Source organism: Ammospiza nelsoni, chromosome Z (assembly GCF_027579445.1).
Source record: "Ammospiza nelsoni isolate bAmmNel1 chromosome Z, bAmmNel1.pri, whole genome shotgun sequence".
Lineage (NCBI taxonomy): Eukaryota > Metazoa > Chordata > Aves > Passeriformes > Passerellidae > Ammospiza > Ammospiza nelsoni.
The window spans coordinates 24,489,454-24,510,105 of record NC_080669.1 but is presented as its reverse complement, the minus strand read 5'-3'; the positions used below and the strand labels follow the sequence as shown (position 1 = coordinate 24,510,105).

Below are 20,652 nucleotides of genomic sequence, written 5' to 3'. Positions count from 1 at the left end.
AGGATAGCATAAGCCTTGCTGCTTTAAAAAAATATGTTTTTGATTCTTGAAGTCCTGTCCAGTGCTGTAATTTACAGCACAGAGATTAGAGCGCCAGCTGTTGGGACCACGAGGATGATGACTGAGTCAGGAAAAGACTCACCCATTTTAAGCTACATCATAAAATGTACATTCATTTTTGGTGGAATATTGGTTTCCTTCTTAACACAGTGATATGAAGTCAGCTGTCAGTTGAGTTGAATTGCTGTCAGATGGGAAGGCAGAATGATTTTAACAAGCTGTTTCATAAGGAAGCCATGGATTTCCTTGAATTCAACTGCTCCAATGTTAAGAGCAAATGTAACAGTACACAAAAATTTAATCTTCAAGTATGTTTTAAATATATCTGTTAAAATAAATAAAGAGCAGAAAGAAGGTAGGTGAGTAACTCCCCCCCCCATGTTTGTTCGCATAAACACGCATTTTCAAACAAAAATGTTGCACAACATTTAATGGGACTTGGGCTTTGCTTTATTGAGGTTCAAAAGAATCCTCACACTTAAACATATCAATTAAATGAAATTTTGCAGGAGAAACTTGGAGGTTGACTAAAGGCTTTATTATTTAAAACATATATTTTTGAAACATGCTAATAAATTGTGATGTGAGGCATGAGATTTTCTTTTGATAGGTGTGGATACATGCAGCTAAAGAAAAAGTCTGAAAAAGGAGAATAAAAATAGCTAGCAAAAATTAAAAAGCTGAAAGAAGAATTATCTAAAAACACACTTTGGGTTTTTGAGCAAGTTCATACCTCAGTGTAAGATAGGCAGTCCTAGGTATCTAGCAATGCTTCCCTTATGTTCTGAACTTCTGAACATGTAGTTGAATGATAAATTGGGACCTCTCTTTGAAAGACATTTTACAGTGGAATGAAGAGCCATTCTGGTGAGCAAGTTGGCTGGTGTTATTAAAATGAGTGCAAGCTTTTCAATTTGGGACTGATCCTGAACTGGTGGTAGATTAAAATAATTTGACTTTTACTGGGACATGTATATGTTGAAACTGGAGAAGTCACTTTTACATTATTCATTCTTTCATATAACTCTTTTTAAATTATTGTTGCCTGTGACTGGAACTAAGTGAAATTATTGTCAAACATGCTTGCAAAGCTTATCCATCTGGTTGTGATAAGTTGGTAGTGAGGCTGAAGCAGAAATTGCTAATGTAATAATATGCAAGTAAAACATTGCCAGTGCTTTGTGAAATATGCAGCTGGGCAAGCTTTCTTTGGATTTTGCTTCAATTTTGACTTGTTTTAGAAGTATCTTGTATGAGAGTGACTTCCTATTACCTGCCTGTTACCAAAATGCGTCTCCAACAACTTAATGCCCATGACCCGTATTATTTTATGCCTTCTGCATATAAATGTGCCACTTAACCAATATAACTGGAGTTCTCCAATGAAATTTGGCAAACATGGTCTTCTGTTCCTGTCTGAAAGATCTTTAAATAATTCATTCATGAGAGTTTGGCTAAAAGTCATCTTTCATAGCAGGGACACCATAGTTTTGGTGGGCAGTTAGCATGGAAAGGAATAGATGAGAATGAAATAAAAATGCTGAAGGGGCTGAAGAGGGAGACTAGTCAAGAAGCATGAAAAGGGAGCAGAAGATGTGGAGAGAATTTATTTATGTTTCAAAATACAGCTTGAACTCATTTCAGTCTTCTGTATAATGAAAAAGTGTCATGTCAAATCTCAGTTTGATTAAAGCTCATTTTAGATGATCCTTTATGGATGTCCTCAAACGTATGAATATTTAACTCTTATTTCAAATATACTGAATGAGAAACTTTACAGGGAAGTTAAAAGTATTACAGGAAGGAAATAAAATTGTCCGTGAGCACTGGCAGCTATCTTGATAAACGGGTGTTTGCTGCTGGCTGGATTGTGCTTTCTGGCAGATTCCTGCAAGTCCCCTGATTAGCAGGGTCAGCATGCCTTGGTGTCTGCTAGAAGTCTTAGGAAAACAAACTGCACATTTTGAGTTAAACACTGCCTTTTAAAATTCTCACCTTGAATTCAGCCCACAGTAAATGATGAAATGTCTTGTATGGTAAGAGACATGAAAATAGTAAGCACAATTCTTTCATGACTATGTGATTTGAGAATAGAAATACTTCATTTAACTTCATTCACTTGAAATAAAATTTAAAATATTTCTAGATTTAATAATGCACTTTTGCTGAGAAGGCTTAAAAAAATAAATGTTTTTTTTTTTCCAAGTAGAATACATTGATCATCTACAAGGAGTGAAAAAGAACTGCAACTTAAGTCTTTGTGACAGCAAAGTTATTTCACTCATTGTTTTAACCTTTCTTGTCTGAAACTGTACAGCAAATGTTTCACCCTACTTTAAGCTAAAGAGGGAAGAACTGCACGTTATATAAAATTTCCAAATTGACTTTTTGTACTTAAGTTATCATTACCTCTCAAATCAAATTGCAGGGAAATAGCAAATACTATTAGTGTGAAGTGAAATTAAACATATATTTTTCAGAAAAAATGCAGATAAATGTGAATATTCATGCATAACATAAGTTCCAGTGAGCTGTGATGTTCTGAAAATTATGCTCTTGCTTTCCATGTGTTATCAACTGAATTTGTATTGTGAATGCATACTGTATTAAATGATCAGTATTTGAAAAGCAGTCACAGATTAGGTAAAATAGGACTGGATCACTGCAGGTTATTTACTCCAACTGCCCTGCTTGAGCAGGATCCCCTACAGCACCTTGCTCAGGAATGCGTCAGACAACTTTTGCATATCTCGAGAAAAGGGCTCTGCAAACTTTCCATGCAACCTGTTCCAGTGCTTAGCCACCCACAGTATAAAAAAGTTCTTCCTCATGTTTAGGTAGAACTTCCTGTGCTCCTGTTGCCTCTTGTCAACAAGCAGACTCCTGCCTGTTGCTGGGCACTGTGGAGAAGAACCTGGCTCCTTCCTCTTGGCGCCCTTCTTTCAGATACTTACAGACACTGATGAAGTCCCCTCTCATCCATCTCTTCTTGAGGATGAGCAGGCCCAGCTCCTTCAGCCTTTCTTTGTCGAAGAGATGCTTCAGTCCCTCATCATCTTTCTTGCTCTCCACTGGACCTGCTCCAGGAGCTCCATGTCTCTCTTGTCCTGAGGAGCCCAGAACTCCAGATGTCCCTCTGCTCACCAGGGCTGAGCAGAGGGACAGGATCACCTCCCTCAACCTGCTGGCAATGCTCTCCCTAATGCACCCCAGGGTCCCATTGGCCTTGGCCCCCAGGGCACACTGCTGGCTCATGGACAGCTTGTTGTCCACCAGGACCCCCAGGTGCTTCTCCACAGAGCTGTTTCCCAGCAGGTCACCCCCAGCCTGTGCTGGTGCCTGGGGTTGTTCCTCCCCAGGTGCAGGAGGATTACCCTGCTCTTGCCTCTGTTGAATTTCAGATGTTTCTTTTCCCGTCCCTCCAGCTTGGCATGGTAGTTCTGAAGAGCTGCACATCCCTCTGGGGTGTTGGCCACCCCCTCAGCTTTGTGTCATTAGGGAACCTGCTCACGGGAGGCCTCTGTGCCTTCATCCAAGTTGTTGGTGCATAAGTTAAACTTCTTTGGACCCAGTGTTGATCCTTAGGGGATGCTGCTACTAACAGGCCTCCAGCTAGATAGGCTTTACACTGCTGATTAAAAACCTCTGAGCTCTGCCTTTTTTTAGTTCTCAGTCCACCTTCACCATCCACTCATCCAACTCGTACTACCAGCTGATGTGACGTGTGTCATTTGGTGTTTCCCCTATCAGCTATTTGATAATTTCCTGCTTTGCTTATACAATGTGTTCCGGTCAACAGCATTGCTCTCTTCCCCCTCCAGTATCTGAAGCATTTAAATTGTTTGTCCTGGAAACATTTTGTAAAAATGAATTGTTATTCTATATAAGTTTGTCAATTGTTAGAGGTCTTGACAGTTTATTAGGTTAGAATTAATTGCTTTTATTCCAAGTAGCTGGTATTGCTGCAGAAAGATAGTGTAATTTTGTACCCATGAAAAACTTCTCAACTGCCATACCAATTATATGTTTTTATACATTTTACAAGCAAATATAAAAATATGATCACATCTCCAAATAATCTTTGTTCATGGACCCTCTTTCTTCTTTTCTTATCTCTCTCCAGATCCTGGGTATGAACATTTTAAGATAGCAGAAAAATCCCATGGTAATTGGATCAAACTGTATTTAGAGGGGAATAATTCAGAAATACTCTTAAATCTTGGCAAGAAGGTCCTGAAGCAATACTTAGAGGCCCTCAAGACTTTGAGTTCTTCATTAAGCAGACAAGTGGCACAATATGACATGTATTCAATGATGGTGGGGACTGTGATTATCATGGAGGTATGAAAATCTTTTCTGTGTAAAAGTTAAGTGCACAAAAGTAAAGTATCTTGGTGTTGGATATGTAATGTATACACTTACTAGTCTTTAAAATTACTGAATATGGGTTCTTAGGGTTGGCTGACATTCTTCTTGCATGATCAATACTCTTTTTAAAGTAAAATCTGGCCTTTGAAATTATTCAAGAGCGCTTTTGATATGAATTACTTACATTTTAGTGTATCTTGTTACAGTAGATATGCAGATGTGCTGCAACTTTAATTACTCCTATATTAGTTAGCTTCCTATTTTTGAGTGACTTTACTGCATTAGGAAAAAGAAAAAGAGTCTGGCAAGTAAATCCCTAGCTGTTCCTCTTTATCTAATATTGAGTATAGCTGCTCCAAACAGGCAATACCTTATATGGAAAATTCTCACAGTTCCAGGAATTGTTCCTTGTACTGATAGATTTAGAGGCCTGAAATAAATACTTGCTGTAGGGTTACCTCTTCATATCTCCTGTAGTTACAAAGATAAGATATACCTAATCTTTAATTTTAAGTGGATCACTCCAAGTGATGTTTTGGGGAAAATTCAAGTACTGGGTCTCCTTTGTCCTGGCAGGGCTCTGTGCCTTGTCTGCCATGCGCTGCTCTCTGCATACAGAGAGCTTCTGAAATGGCTTTCTGGTAGAGTGCTCAGTGGGGTTAGTCACTCTGCTGGTCACTTCACACGAATGAGTTCCACAGTGCCCTTAGGTAGATGGGATGGTAGGTTCTGTTCCTGCTCTACAGATGGAAGATCTGGAGGTGGCAAAGCTGAAGGTGCATATCTTTCTTTGTTCCTTTATTTTCAGAACCTGTGCATTCAAGTTGTTGAATGTTACTTTAGATTTTTATTTTTGGACTGCAGTTGTAGATGCTTACTATTTCTTGAAAACAAATCTTAGGTGTTATACACAATCAGTCTTCATCAAAGAAATATGCAGCTACTAACCACAGAAATTTTTGTTGAGAAGTGTATGCTTAGCGTAGCTGTAAGACTCCAGCAAAATGGCTGGAATTGTTTATTTTCTCCAGTGCAACACTAAAGAAACTGCCTTGCTCTCCAAAATGTTTTTGCCTTGATATTGATTTTCCACCTTCACTGAATAAATAAGAGTAGAGAAACTCAGATGTCTCTTCAAACTACATTATGCTATAAATGCCATTTATCCTGTACTTCGGATGAGGAGAATACCTCTGAGACGTAAACTGATAACAGTGCATTTGTTCAAAAGACCTAAATTTAGTTTGGTAGATACCTACAGTTTCAGCATTTTCCTGCCAGGAGTGCTGTTTTGGTTTTAAGTGATGGGCTGAAATGTAAGACTTAAGCCATAACTGCATATTTTCATAACGAAATGAAATATGCAGTAGAATATGAAGAAACAGCAGACTGTTGCAAAGCTTTTTTTTTGTCTACTTTACTATGTCTCACTGTAGTGTGGGAAAAATTTTAGGCATAGGTCTTCACAAGTGACAGTGAAAGATTACAGGTTGACAGTGCTCTGATATAGTTATTTTTGTTTTGATTTGTTTTAATCTTGCTCTAGCACCAGCTGATTGAGGTCAGTCTAGCCTTGCTCCATCTCTGCAGCTTGCAAACATTTCAGTGTGTGGCTGAAATTTCCCACTTTTTGGTAAAGATTTGTATACGAGTTGCAGAAAGTTTCTTTGTGTTGATCATCTCTGCTGCCACAGTTATGTAAGAGAAAACTTGGAATTCTGCTTGATCTGTGTGCAGGTCAGAGCAAAGTGAAAGTAAAACTATAAATTCAGCTAAGATCAGGAGAGATAAAAGAAGTACTGGGAGAATTCATAAACTAGAAATTCAGCATACACTTGTGTGATGGTATGAGAACTTCCCCTCGTTCGGGAAGCTATTTAGCTCAGCAGGATCTCATACATATGTATTTCTCATACAGGAAATAAATTGTCTTTGACAGAGTGTATTAACTTCAGGCATTTACAGGTGACAAACAATGGGTCAAATTTGCTTGCTTAGGAGCTATTTTGATACTGGGAGTTCAAGATCTTTTACAGGGAATGAAGGTCATACATATGATTGGTTGCCACAGGTGAGGAGGCAAATGATGATTTATTAAACTTGGTAACTTGTGTGTTTAAGCCCTTAATAAATGAAAAGACAATATTGGGTTCTCCCATTTATATGGTAATATCTTTCTGAGGGAAAAGAATTCCAACATAATTCTTCATAGCTTTTTTTACAAAGTATGCATATTAGCATAGTGACATGGATGACAGCAGCATGATTTTTTATGTGAATTCTTAGTGTATGCTTTAGCTAACCCCAATTTTCAAAGTATTAATTCTCCTTTTTTTTCTAGGTTCTGATACTGCTTTTGCTCAGTGTTCCAAAAGCCTTGAGCAAGCGGGCAGAATTTGAAGTGCCCCTCTCCCCTCCACTGTTCTCTCTGCTGTTTTACCTGATGTGTCTGATGCTGTGTGCTGTTCATGTCATTGTATGCACATCAGCAGAAAGTTTGTGCTATTTCTGCAGTATGTCCTGGTTAACAGCAGTTGGAGTGATGATGCTGATTTCTGCACTCATGTGTGGTATTTTATCTGCTGTTGCAGAGGTCTTAGAGAATTACAGACTTCCACCGAAGGTGAGAGCGTGCATTAATTGTGTTTCAAAATGTTTTATCATTCATATACTGTCTTCTATCTTCCATAATATTGTCAGTTAAAATTGTGTTTTCTCTGCGTGTGCTTAAAGAAATTCTTATTTGTAATGTAATATGAATATGTATTATTATTTAAAATTGTAATTGAAATGTGTTGTTGTCGCTGTGGCATGATACTGATCTGATGAAGATCTAAGAAGTGCTTTTTTTGACATGATTTGAAGAATTTTTTTAAAATATTGTACAGTATTTTCTGGTTGACTTTATGAGATTGGAAACAGTTATGCATTGTACAAATCCTATGCTTTTACATAGTTAGGTTTCACAATTGCCATTAAAACAAGATGTATAATGCTTTACAACAATATGAACAAAGGAAAAGTGATGATACAACAGAGAGTAAGGCTGTAAGTATACCTTTTCTTGTATTGGTGCTACTAATGTTTGGGTTTTTTTAAATAGTTTTGAAAATGCAACAGAGAGAGATAATTTAATCTGTCTTTTCTACTTTTTAAGCTTAAAAATAGAGTTTGTTAAAATCTTCGGAGTTCTTGAAGTGTTCTCAGTGTGAGGAGTTACCTTCTCTATGTTACTTGATGAGTTTTATTGTTTGTGTTCTGTAGAATACAGGAAATTCAAAGGAAAGAGAATTTGCAATGCCTTTTCTTCCACTGTGAAACTTAGTGTGCTAAGAGCTGTCTGTCAGATCATAAAATAAGCTTCTAGCTGGTTTTTCTACTTCTTGTTAGTCATATTTTTCAAAGGTCTCTAATGTTCAATAGCTTCACTGCTCATAGTACTCCATTTGATGGTGCAGCCTCTGTGCAGTACAGTCCTTCATCAATCTGTTTCGTAGAATCAGGCTTGGGGGTTTAGTACCTTTTTTTAGTGTCTGACAAAATACGGCAAGTACATTGGTTTTATGATATGACAACATGCTCTATCAAAGAAAAGAGCAAACTTTCCAACTTGAAGAAACATTTTGTAACAGCTATATTTCTTGCAATTCAGAAAGTTCAGAATTCCTGAGTAATGATTTATTTTGCAGTCTGTGCAGATATGTGCTATAATTCCTGAGTGTAGATTTAAATTCTTATAAGTAGGGTTGCTAATATATTTTATTCAAACTATGCCAGATTATAATTTTGTTTCCATAATTTAAGTGGTTTTTTTCCTTAGAAAAAGAAGAAAAATATAATCTTGAAATAAGTATTAATGCTTCACTGTAGAAATCTCACATGTACTTGGTGTGCAGTGACAAGCACAACTACGAAAGATAAACTTGTTTTTCATCTTGTTACTAGGTTTTCTAATTTTAGTAAACAGTAGAAATCTAAATACGATGCATTTTGTGGACCTGCATAAAATTTACGTACATACCACTTCAGTAGCATGGAAAGCAATTGCAAGAGATGATACATTTCTTCTCCAGGTGGATAGTCTCAAAGAATCACAGAATGATAGAATGGTCTGGGTTGGAAAGGATACAAAAGATCATCTGGTTCCAAATCCCTTCCATGGGCAGGGACACCTTCCACTGGACCAGGTGCTCAGAGCTCTGTCTAGCCTGACCCTGTTGGGGCATCCACAGCTTCTCTGGGCAACCTGTTCTAGTGTCTCACTACCCTCAGACCATCTGCTTCAAATTGATAATACACGAATGAGATTTTCAGCAATGTTTTGCAGGTTTGCTTGTATGTTTGTTTTTCCAGGGCTGGGGCAGATAGAAATAAAAAATATTGGATTCTCCATCCCAGGCTGGTCTTGTGATTTTATTCCTACCTGAGATATATCTGAAAATGGGGAAGCTTAAGTAAATCTTATGAAGTTTAGGCAATAGTAATTTTGGTTGGGCAGACATGACTTTATATTCAGACCAGTAGAAATACTTTTTTGTCATCCTGTCTTCACTCCTATTCCATAGGTGACTGAATTACTGGATGTATCTCATCTCATCAGTCAGGGAGGCTTTGTTGTGTCTGTTCAAGTTCCAAACAAAGCTTGAAATATTTCTTGGGTTTAGTTAGTATGTGCCTTCATTCCAGATATGTGTAAAAACAGTGACTGGGTTCTGAATAGCATTTTTACCAGTCTCAGGGCTGTTGTAGAATGATGTGGTGGGGTTTTTTTTGGGTCTGCTTAGACAAATGCAGAGTCTGGAGAAGGTGAAAGGAGCAGTGTATAAATCTGGCGCTGCTTGTCATGAAGATGTGTTCCAAATGTTCATCTACATCTTTCATGCCCTTTCCAGTAGAGCGCCTAGGTTTCAGGGAGAAATGGGTTGTTTTCATATGCTGTGTGTTGATCTCGAGGGGCCTTCTGTGTGAGTTGTGAGTATCGCTTATGCTAAAATATCTCTGAATCCAAGTGTTTTGTGACCTGTGCATCTCCATATTGTGAATCTGCCTGTGGAGTCCACTTCTGACAGAATTCTGAAGCTCTCATCTTCTGATGGTGGGAATAGAATCCTGAATCTTGGCCTTTCTGGTTAAAAAAAAAAAGCTAAAAAGCCTTTTCTAAGCTCAAGCTATACGATAAAATGCAGGTATTCTAAAAGTAATTAAGATAAGCTCTCCTGTTAATAGCTTCAGAGCTTTTTTCCTTCAAATTGTTTCCGTTCTCTTCTAAAGATTTCTCTGAAGTGCTTCTCATTTGTAATGCTTTTTTTTCCCCACTGTGGCTGAATATAGAAACTGATTACCAAGTTCATGAATTTTCTGAAGACCAGTGCAGGGAGTGTTAGCATCTGCTTCCTGATGGTTATTTATAGATTCTGATTGCTGTGTTTCTAGCAGAACCAGTCCCTTCTTTTAGTGATATTTCAGGCTTTAAATAGTTCTGCAGCCCATTATGAATTCCAGAAAATTATTTAAAATTTTAACTTCTTGTTCATAGTTTCACTGTAAGTGCTTGGTAGTTGATATAAGCATGGTATTTACTACTACTAATTATGGGGGTTTTTTTCCCTGTTTCTGTTAGAAATAAAAACTAACCATTTTTTTGAACTAGAATACAGAAGTTAAGGCTTGTCAAGTAGAGATTTTGAGAATTTTCATTATGCAGAATTATAGTGGGTTTTTATCACATATACAAAATGTCCTTCTTTCAGTTTATTTTAAAGCACCTGTTCATATAACAGTACTTTTGATTTTCCTCCTTTTTTGATATTCTTGATGAATTGAACAATGTTACATTTTTATGCAATTGCACCTAAAATATTTTTGTCATTTTCTGATCTGGGGAGAAAAAAGCTGATTGGGTAGTGTCTTTACCAGGTAGTGTTCAAAAATTATCCCAAACTGCTGTGAAAATGTAGGAGCAAGTGTGATCTGTAGTACTTTGGCATGGAAAAGTTACCATCATAGAGAATCATGGGTTCAGGGAGCTCAAGTATCAGAAGGGAACATAATGATAAGTGTTTAAATTGTGAGTGATGGTGAGCATGAAAAATAAAATGTTTCTCCTCTGAAAAGTAGTTGCAGAATTTCTCAGGCATTAGCTGTAGATGGTTAATCACAAATTAAAAAAAAAAGGTAACTGGAATAAGACTTAGAGTGCAGGAGGCTTTATTTCAAAGTGAAGAAGTTTCAAAATTTAATGATCAAAGGTGCATGTACTCTGTCATTTATGTACTGACACTTCTGCAAGCTGGCAAGGTATGTTCAAAGATGGGGCAGAGAGGTCAGTTTCCATGTTGCTTAAATATTAGTGCTGATACATCAGTTGTTAAAATTGCCTTGGCTTGGGAGATGATATGTTTACATCATTTGAAGCCTGGCATTTAAAGATTTCTAAACAAAAGCTTTTATTTGAAGTTTTTTTGCCAAGATACCAAACAAACTGAGAGTAATACTGTTTTTTTAGTGTCTGGAGTGTCTGCTGAGTTCCTGAGGGCTGGAAATGTTCAGCAGCTGGAAAAACAGAGCTGTGAATATCAGAGTAAGACCTACATTTCAATGCCTTTAAACCAAATATAAAAAATAGGTACAATCTAAAAAATCGAAGGTCAGACTGTATATGACTCCATACTCATGGCATTCGTAATAAGGCACAGTTAATACATAAGGAATTAGAAGTAAATGTGGAAAACCTTGATGAAGATATTTCTAGAATTTCTGAAGATTATCAGGGCTCGGGAGATTATAATTTGCATCATAATTTTTAATTTTGCATAGTGATTTAACTCTGATATGAGTTGTGGTTTATCAGTAAATGTCATTGGATTTTAATCCTTTGATGTAAATGTAGGAGTAATTTTTTTCTCTTTTCACTGAAGTTAGGAGAGACAAGCAGGCAAGAAATACAGATTTCTGATCCTGGGACATTTCACATTAATGCCATCATGAGGTTTTTGTATGTTCCCCATTGATAATGCATCACTTCTTCAGTTTTCACGTTGGTTGCTGACAGAAACCAGATACAAGAGACCAGTCCTTCGATGGATTTTATGTTATGTCTTACAAAGAAGACAAATTATATCGTGGACTTTTTCATTCTCATTTATTTAGGATCTCAGATTCCTTTGTCTCTGCAAGCTGATGGTGCTTACATGCTCATTTGTTTAGTTAGCCAAGATCTTTAAGGTCAGCATGATAGAATTATTGGGATTCTAACTTGCTGAAGATCCGTCATGTACTGTTCTTGTCTCAGCTTTGTGAATTTCATGCTCTTTGGTCTTTGCAGAGACTACCTTGTCCTTTTGTTCCAAATACCAGCTCATGGTATTTGCTTTTCAGAATAGAGTACTAAACAAACCTGAGTTTGTTCTTCCACCAAAGAAATTTCAAATGCTAGTAAATTTAGATTGAATTTGGGCATTTTTTTTTTATTATTGGTATTTTTCTCTCCATTATTGTTGTGTGTAACCTCATGAAGACTTTTTTGGTTGTGTGGGGTTTTGTTTGTATGTTTGTTTGTGTTGTTGTGTTGTGTTGGTTTTTGTTTTAAGTTAAATGAGTTTGATGTAATGTATTCTTTAAGAAAACAAGAAATGAAGAAGTGAATAGGTCATAATTGTAGTTATAGCTCCTGCATTCTTTCACATACATCTCATTAAATTTCAATTTTGCAAAAGTTATTTTTTTCCTAAAGCAAAGTTTTTTTTTCCTAAAGCAAAACTTTTTCCTAAAAAAGTTTTTTTTTCCTAATAACATTTACTGTCTTCTTGCATCATGTGTTTATTGTCCTCTTGGTGTTACATTGTCTTGCTTATTGACAAAAATACATATGCTGCTGTCAGTAAGTCATAAACACAAGTGATACTTGCATTTAAGATGCTCAGAGCTACTTGTATTGTTTATACCTGCTTACTTATTATTGGCTCAAAGGTCAGTTTGGTTTGATTTTCTACTAACATGACTTAAACTGTGCAGGTATAATAGTACACTGTGCATCTTTAAATTTAGTAGTTTCTCTGTGAAATTTATCCCTGTGAATATTCAAGATTTTTAAAAAAGTTTTTTCATAGGTCAGATGTAGGAGGATGATGTAGTTAAAATACGCAGTTAAAGAAATGAATGTGAAAGTAGTTTCAGATATCTTTGTTCTGAAGTAAAAATGGCATGCAGTAATTTCAGTCTGGCTTCTAAATTTTTGATTCACTAGATGCTTCAAATACATTATAAGAGATTCTGCATAATATTCTGTAATAGTGCAAAATTAGACAAAAGAAATAGTAATGTGTGAGACAGTGTATTGACATTGTCTTTCCCAAAATTCTTCACAAGCATGTATGCTAGCCTATTCATTAAGGTATTGTTAGGAAGCTCCTGGTGGTTCCACTGTCCTCTGGTTCTTGCTTTTACTTGCTCTGGTCTCAAGTTTTTGACATACAGGCTTGTCCCCAGCTACTCGCAGTTGCATCTTGAAACACCCACAGGTGGGACAGGGAATGGGCTTGAACAGAATATAGGAGAGGATTTAGTAAGAGAGGATAGACCACAGTAACCAGGCACAGGGCTCAGTCTGAGATGTGCACTGGCTCCTGCTTATATGTAACTGAATCCTTTCTCCTTTCCCCTCTTACTTTGCCCCTGCTTCTAGCATGTTCCTCACCACCCCCTCTTCCCCACCCTTGACATTCTTGAAGCTCTCTTTAATGAGTTGGTACAGATCCACAGGCACTCTCAGATACCTGTAACGCCCATGTGCTGTCACTTCTCCCTTATCTGTTACAGAGTCCAGACTGATGCTCTTCAGAGCTGTGCCTGTGATTTCTTACTGGCCTGTCAGTTAATGGCTGAAGAGTTTTGGTCATCTTTATGATCTTCCTTAGTGCATACTTACCATGGTTGTGTCTCTCTGTGGTCTTTTTATGGCTTTCTTTATGTACTGAAATGGTTCTTTACTTGATAACAGCAATAAACTGGGTACTCTCAACTTCCTCATGCCCTTAGGCTTTCTCTTTTGCCCTACCATTGGAGGTAGTAATGGTAAGGCAATTCCAATTAGCTGCTGAGAACAGGAAATTGAGCTAATGAAGGTATTAGACAAAAAATATTGTGTTTTTAGATAAGCACAGATTGTAAAGTAAGTAATAGATGGTTTAAAGTAGATTTTATGGTGAAAGACGCATTTCAAGCTAGACAAGGTCATGGGGTGCCAAGGTCATCAGGCAGCAACTTTGTTAGCTTGAGTAGTGAAGGCTGTCACTGCATTGAGTTGAAGATATCACAGATTTCAACTACTAGAGAATTACCTATTATCTATATCTCAAGATTTCTGCCGGATTTCTATTTTTACTTCTACAAATATGCAACAGGGCATGAACTTCTTTTGAACCTTCTGTTACAGAGTGGTAGGGAATCTTAATCTGTAAAGTTGGGATGATTATTCATAGAGAAGTTTTATTCCTTAAACAGAATGCAGATTTTTAAAAATCATTACTACGTTGTAGTGCTGAGTATGCTTCACTGAAATTTTGAATTTCTAAAGATAGCTATAAGTTATAAGTTATCCTGCTATTTATTTTGTTTTCATTGGTGAATACATACAAGTGAAAGTTTTACATACTTTTTCACCACTGCTTTTTTTGTGTTTTGTTTTTGTGGTTTTTTTTTTTTTTTTTTTTTTTTTTTTTTTTTTTTTTTCCAGAATCCTGTTGCTTCCAGTTATAGCTGGTCAGAAATAGATGTCCTGATTCTGGCTGGAACTATTGGCCATGTTTTGAGTTTGGGGGCAAGCAGTTTTATAGAAGAGGAACATCAAACCTGGTATTTTCTTATCAATACACTTTGTTTGGTGCTGTGTCAGGAACTTTGTAGAAATAATTTTCTTCTGAAAGAATGTGACCCTCAACATAGCTCCAGTGTGAAACAAAATTTTGATAGTGTCGAGGAATCCTCTGAGTGCAAGAATATAGACATTCCAGCAGCAAGTAATTCAAAACTGGGCAAGGCTACCTCTTCCTCTGAATTCATAAAAGGATCAGATAAGTGGATAAGCTTAGCAACTCCATGGATCATCCTTATTTGCTGTCGGCTGCTTCGATCCTTGAATCAGACAGGTGTTCAGTGGGCTCATCGGCCAGACTTTGGACACTGGTTGACAAGGTTGGTATCTGATTTATTGTCACACTTTCTGCCTTATTTAAAAATTAATGTGTGTTGAATTTGGTGGAATATGTATTTTTCTATATAGTCTCTGATCAGGAAGTGCTGCAAACAAGCAGATAAATGGTGAAGTGACATAAGGAATTTTTTCACTTCTGTTTCATGCAGGAGTAATTCCTTGTGTACTATCAATAGTTTATAATCTTTGCCCTGCACCATGACATACCTAATTAATGCCAAATACATGATAGGTTTATCAGAAGCAAAAAGTAAATATTTTACATGTGTAAGTCAACAGTGTCTGGTTTGAGAAATTAAAAATTGCTTAATAGAATTAAACTTTTGAAATTCAGGCAGGAAGGTTCTGCATAATTCCAAACTTTCTGAAGTCACAGGAGAAGATGCCGCACATAGAATTCTTCCTTATCTATCACATGCTTGTAATGTGTGGGTGAAAAGCTGAAGGAATTTATTGAGTGTAATATGATAAACATGAAAAGGATTTTTTATAACTGAAAGGACAGCAGAGAAAGGCTTCTGTTTTTTCTAATGCCTTTCAGTATTTTTAAGGACTAAAGTTATTATTCAGTGATACTTGAACTGTCTTATGTACTTCAGTTAGTGGATAGAGATGCAATACTTTTTGACTGTCTAGTCAATGTTTTGCAAACAGCAGATGAAGAGGCTCTGCTGTGTAAGATAAATAGATTTCTTGCCAGTATTTTACAACACATGGATGAAATGTCATTCATCATTCATTAAAAATGACATGAGGAAATGGACTAATATGAGACTTGTTATTTATTGGCAGCGTCACAGATGAAATGCTAATTGCAGTGACAGGCATAAGTGCTGAAAGACATGAGTTATGAGGGAATTTATTGCATTATAGCAGTTGTTCTATACCAGAGTGTCACAGACATCTTTTATGAAAAATCCTTTCCTTAGGATTTTTCCTCCTGAGAAGCCGAGAGGCCTCAGGAACAAAATGTAAACAATGATTATCTGCTGCTGGGGAATGCAACAGGTGGATCTGTGATTGGCCCATGTTAGATGGTTGTAATTAATGGCCAATCGCAGCCCAGCTGGCTCGGACAGAGAGCCGAGCCACAAACCTCTGTTATCATTCTTAGCCAGCCTTCTGATGAAACCTTTTCTTCTATTCTTTTAGTACAGTTTTAATGTAATATATATCATAAAATAATAAATCAAGCCTTCTGAAACATGGAGTCAGATCCTCGTCTCTTCCTTCATCCTAGGATCCCTGTGAACACCGTCACACCAGAGCTTTCAGCATGCATTTCTGCTCTTGAGGTCAGGAAATGAGGAAAAAAAGTCATATTTCCTATATCATGTCCATATGATAGATAACTCACTTCTTCAGTATGAGCTAAGCCAATGTGTGAGCAGGATGAGGTATGATTTGGTGTGACTGTGCGAATTTTTACAATCAATCCTGAGCATCTGCGGAAGATTTATTTCTCCAGTTATGTCCTGAGCCAGATTTTTTTCTTCAGACAGTCCTTTTCTTTGGAGTGTGCTGGTGCCACAAGGCCATGAAACAAGGACCTGATACTCCTGCAGCTGAAAAGTTTGTTTTGTTTTAGATACATGCTTTTACTCATGTGGTCTGCCAGAGATGTTTATTTACTCTTGGAAATGTTACCAGACTTATAAAAATTGTGTGTGTGTGTATGGACTTAACTTTCGAAAATCCTCTCTTGCTTTAATATGCTCCCACCTCTGATTTCTTGGTGCTAAGTATGCCTGGAAAGCAGCTAAACTTTTTGTAGCTTTGGCCTGTAGGGGTCTCAGGGGGATAACACAGATGGAGTGTAGGCTGTAGGTAGAGCAGGTGATTCCTAATTTATAACAAAAGTGGGAAATCCTGTATGCCCAGCTCTAACACTAGTTGCCTGTCCGGAACTTCCAAGCAACCCATTCAGGTAAACCAAAAGCTTTTTACATCTTTTTGGTTTACTATGGTGTGTGTGTGTCTCTGTGGGGTTTTTTTTTGGGTGGTTTTTTTTTTTGTTTTTTTTTTTTTGTTTTGGTTTTTTTTTTTTTTTTGTTATTGTTGCTGTTGAGGAAGGAGAGGGGAGAAGGGAGAGAGGATTCTACTTTTGTGTTTGGTTTTTGTCCCTGTGAATTGGAAGTCATGTCAATTTGAATATGTCCATATCTTTCTCTGCACTGGGTCACCCCTAACTGGAGCCATGGTTGAACCCAGGGTGAGAAATAACCTTTGTCTGTCTTCGAGTAGGGTTCTGCATGTGCAGCTCCACATGCTGTTGGTTGCCTTTGTTACAAGGGCATGTTGCATGCTGATTGTTGAGTCAGGGTCCACCCAGGCATTTAGAGTCACCTCTGAGAAGATGGTCAGCCCCCAGTCTGTCCTGATATGTGTAGCTGTTCCTTCCAAGGTGCAGGACATTCCTCTCACACTCATTGAACTTCATAAGATCGCCGGTGGGTAATTTCTCCAGGCTGTCAAGGGGCCTTTAAATGTCATCAGACCCACCTACTGTACCAACCACCCCTCCCAGTTGTGTATTGTGTGCAGACTTGCTGAAGGGGCACTGCCCCATCCCCCACGTCATTAGTGGGGATTAGTTAAACACTATGGGCCCTGGTGGGGGCCAATGCCCAAATCCTAGGGTTGACAGGTACTGACTGCCCTCCACGTGGACTTTGTGCTACTAACGGCAACTCTGTGAATCCAGCATTTGAATATTTTTCAGTTTGCCTGACTGTCCACTTATCTAGCATGAGATTGCCTATGGGAATGTTATGGGAGCTGTTATGGGAGCTGGTGATCAAGGTTAAAAACCTTGTTAAGGCACAGATAAACAACAATGTGGGTTTTTTTTTTTTTTTTTTTTTTTTTTGTGCTCTTCCACTGAGCTTGTCTCATCACAAAAATCTGTCAGGTTGATAAACTATTCTCTTTCCTAAAGCCATCACAACCCTATTATTAAAACTGTCTGCCTCCCCCTTCAGTAAGGCTGAAGAATAGCAATTAGACATCAAAACAAAACCACCAGAATTTTACAGATTAATTTCTTCCTCTGTTCCCTGTCAAATTATGGCCTCACATTGAGTATATTTGCTTAGGTCTTGAAGTAAGTAGAAGAGAAAAAATTCTATGTCTGTAGTCTTAGGCTATGACTGATTGTTTGGCTAAAATGCTATATTTTGCCATACAAGGCAAGGAACTTGCTTTCTTTCTCCTCACCTCACTGGCCTGTATTTTACTTGTTCCTGTGTCAGTATGGTGAACCACTACGTGACTGCATAGACGTGTCTGGAAAAATAACTCAAGATGGTATGGGAAACTCTTGGCTTTCAGTTGGACTTTCACTTTTCACTCTAATTTACCATCAGTCTTGGCAGACAATTGGGCTGACTTAGTAACAGGAATGCAGGATGGGAAATGTATACAAGTCAGCACTGCTGTTGTTGGAATTACTGTAAGAAGAGAATGTGGAAGTGTCTGTGTCTTTTGAAGTGCATCCAGACAAACAGGTTTTTTTTTCTGCTGTTGTCAAGCATTCCTTACAAAACTCACTTGCCTTTCAAATCTAATTGAGAAAGAAGCAATGATTCCCTACCTTGTACTTTGGGAGGCTTAAAAAGCTTATGCAACAGTTCAGAGTGTTGTGCCATGGCAGGCTAAGAGGATGTATGATTAGGACTGTCACTGTTACAGTTCTGCCTTCTCCCTTTCATTGGTGCAACTACTTCTTCTGTGTTTAGGGACCAAATGAAAGAACTGAGCCCTGGCAGCCCTGGCACATATTTGCTCAGGCTGCTGTGGGACTACATATTGACTTAAAACAACGGAGCAATTTTCAGCCTAACAGGAGAATATTATGTAGGTGTCCATGGTGACATAAACTTCAGTTGCAATATGGAGTTAAAAGATTAGTAATATTTGAAGTATGACAATTTTTGAACTTGAATGATGGGATGTAGTTGAGTGTATGACTCTGTTATGGCTCACTGAACAAGCTTTGGAAAGGTTAGTCTATGATGCAGCTAAATCTTTACACATCCTGTGGTCTGTAAAGTGTCTGGGAATTCCTATTTGGCCAGCATGCTTACATTTTCTTTGGTCAGGGGTTTTAACATCTTTGTTTCTTCTCCTTCACATGATATTAGGGTTGTAGAGATGTCTGTTTCCCTGGTGATTTGATCAGTATTGAGATGAATAGCATGAATTAAAAGTTGGTGATAAACTGAGTTGCATAAAGCATTTACTCTTCTTCCCAAAACACATTGCTAGTCTATAAGGTTGATTGTTATTCTATTTTTAGTATTAGTTTAATTGGTGTAGTTATGTCTTAATAGCATGTTTTTTACTAGTAAGAATTAGGAACCTTACTTAGATCCTGTGTGCTGTTGTTAGTTTGAGTTTGGGCTACTCAGACTTTTTCTAGCCAGCCTTCTGTTTTGTCTCTAAGATAAACTAATGAACAAACAGCCCTCTTTTTTTGTTCCTCTGTATTTATTTTCTGGACATCTGTGCTCATGCTCAGACTAGGATTTTGCTTAACTAGACAATGCTGAAAGGGCTCAGCATTTAAAACAGAGAGACTGTTGTCTAGATTTTCCTGTTTCATGTAAGCATCAAAACACAGAAAATCAATATACCTATAGTGTGTTGAATTTGGCTACTAGGAAAGCATTCAGCAGTGCTAAAATAAGGAAAATGTTCTTTGTTACTTGCAGACAGACTGTGAAACCCAAAAAATATTTTGATGGGACAAAAAGCAAAAGAAAATCAGACAGTAGATGAAATGAAAGAAAACATGCAATCTAAATCTTGGCTGGAAGTCAAGTTTTCGTTTTGATTGGTTGGTATTCAGTTAGCTTTATTTGGCTGTTAATCTTGTTCAGCGCTGATACTTGAAAGTATCTTCCATGTACTTCCTCCATGGAAGTGTCAGCTTGAAGAGAAGTGTCAAGAAGCATCAGCATGGGAAGATGATAACATTTTCATTAAACAATATATTAACCATCCCCAAATGCCCTTCCCCTCAAAGCTAGCACACCTTGTGACTTCTGTGTATTTGGTTGTAAAATGAAAAAAAACTATTTAAAAAGACCACATCCACTTAAGTTATTAATCATGCACATTTACAATTTGTTTCACTCTACTTGTATTTGCAGTAATGAGGTGAGGTACAAACAGTGGAAGAAAACGTCTTCAACCTTCCTTTTATTACCAGAAGTATGAGTGTAGACCTAACAAGCTGTTACAGTAGGAAGATAGAGCCAAAGTGCTCTTTTTTCCTTCCCTTCTCACCAGATTTTCTTCTCAGGGGGCTATTGGTTCTTCACTTTCACTTTTGTGGTTTGTCCAAAACCCAGGATAGGGCAGCTGAGATCAGAATAGCTTGTTTGTGCTTGTATTTCTGAGAAGACTATCAAAACCATGTAGAGCTTTCCATTATCTTTCAAAATGTACGCTAATTACATGTGCTTTTAACTGCCTAACTGTAAGAACCTTGACTGGAAAACCTTAAAACACTAGGTGATTTGTGCTGACCTGACTTGGCTGTCTGTAAATCCTTTCCTTGTTTCGTCAGCAAATGCTATGAAGCATGCGGGTAGGGTTTTTTCCAGCAGATTTATATGATTCAAAAAAAATCCAAACAAGATCACAAGAGACTGTTACAAGAAGACCTGGACATGAGATGTGTGTTAATCCCTGTGCTACCAGTCAAGAATGTAAACTCAATGTGTATTGAGTTTTTTAGATAAAGCGACAAAGATGATGATGAGGGTGTGCTGTTGTTTATCCCTAATTTGTCTTGCTTTCACACAATCACTAGCCAAGGAGAATATAACCAGAATGGTTAGAGTTTTCTGTAAGTGCTCATTTGAAAAGTGGCTACTAAATTAGTTAGTTATATTTTGATCATAAAGAAGGTGGTGCTTGCGTTACCTTCATAGGTTGCTGCAGGAGTCCACTGTTTCTGCTCTCTCCATGTGTAGAGGAATAATAATTGGGACGAGAAACATCAAGAC

The 20,652-nt window shown here is 37.5% G+C and overlaps 1 protein-coding gene across 1 annotated transcript in view; it reads left to right on the top strand.

The window, feature by feature from the left end:
- PIGG (phosphatidylinositol glycan anchor biosynthesis class G) overlaps positions 1 to 20,652 on the top strand; it is a 79,285-nt gene that overhangs the window by 15,492 nt on the left and 43,141 nt on the right. The window contains exons 7-9 of the mRNA XM_059492042.1: positions 4,184 to 4,401; positions 6,770 to 7,051; positions 14,162 to 14,619. Coding sequence (XP_059348025.1) covers positions 4,184 to 4,401; positions 6,770 to 7,051; positions 14,162 to 14,619 — 958 coding nt within the window. The remainder of the gene's footprint in view (positions 1 to 4,183; positions 4,402 to 6,769; positions 7,052 to 14,161; positions 14,620 to 20,652) is intronic.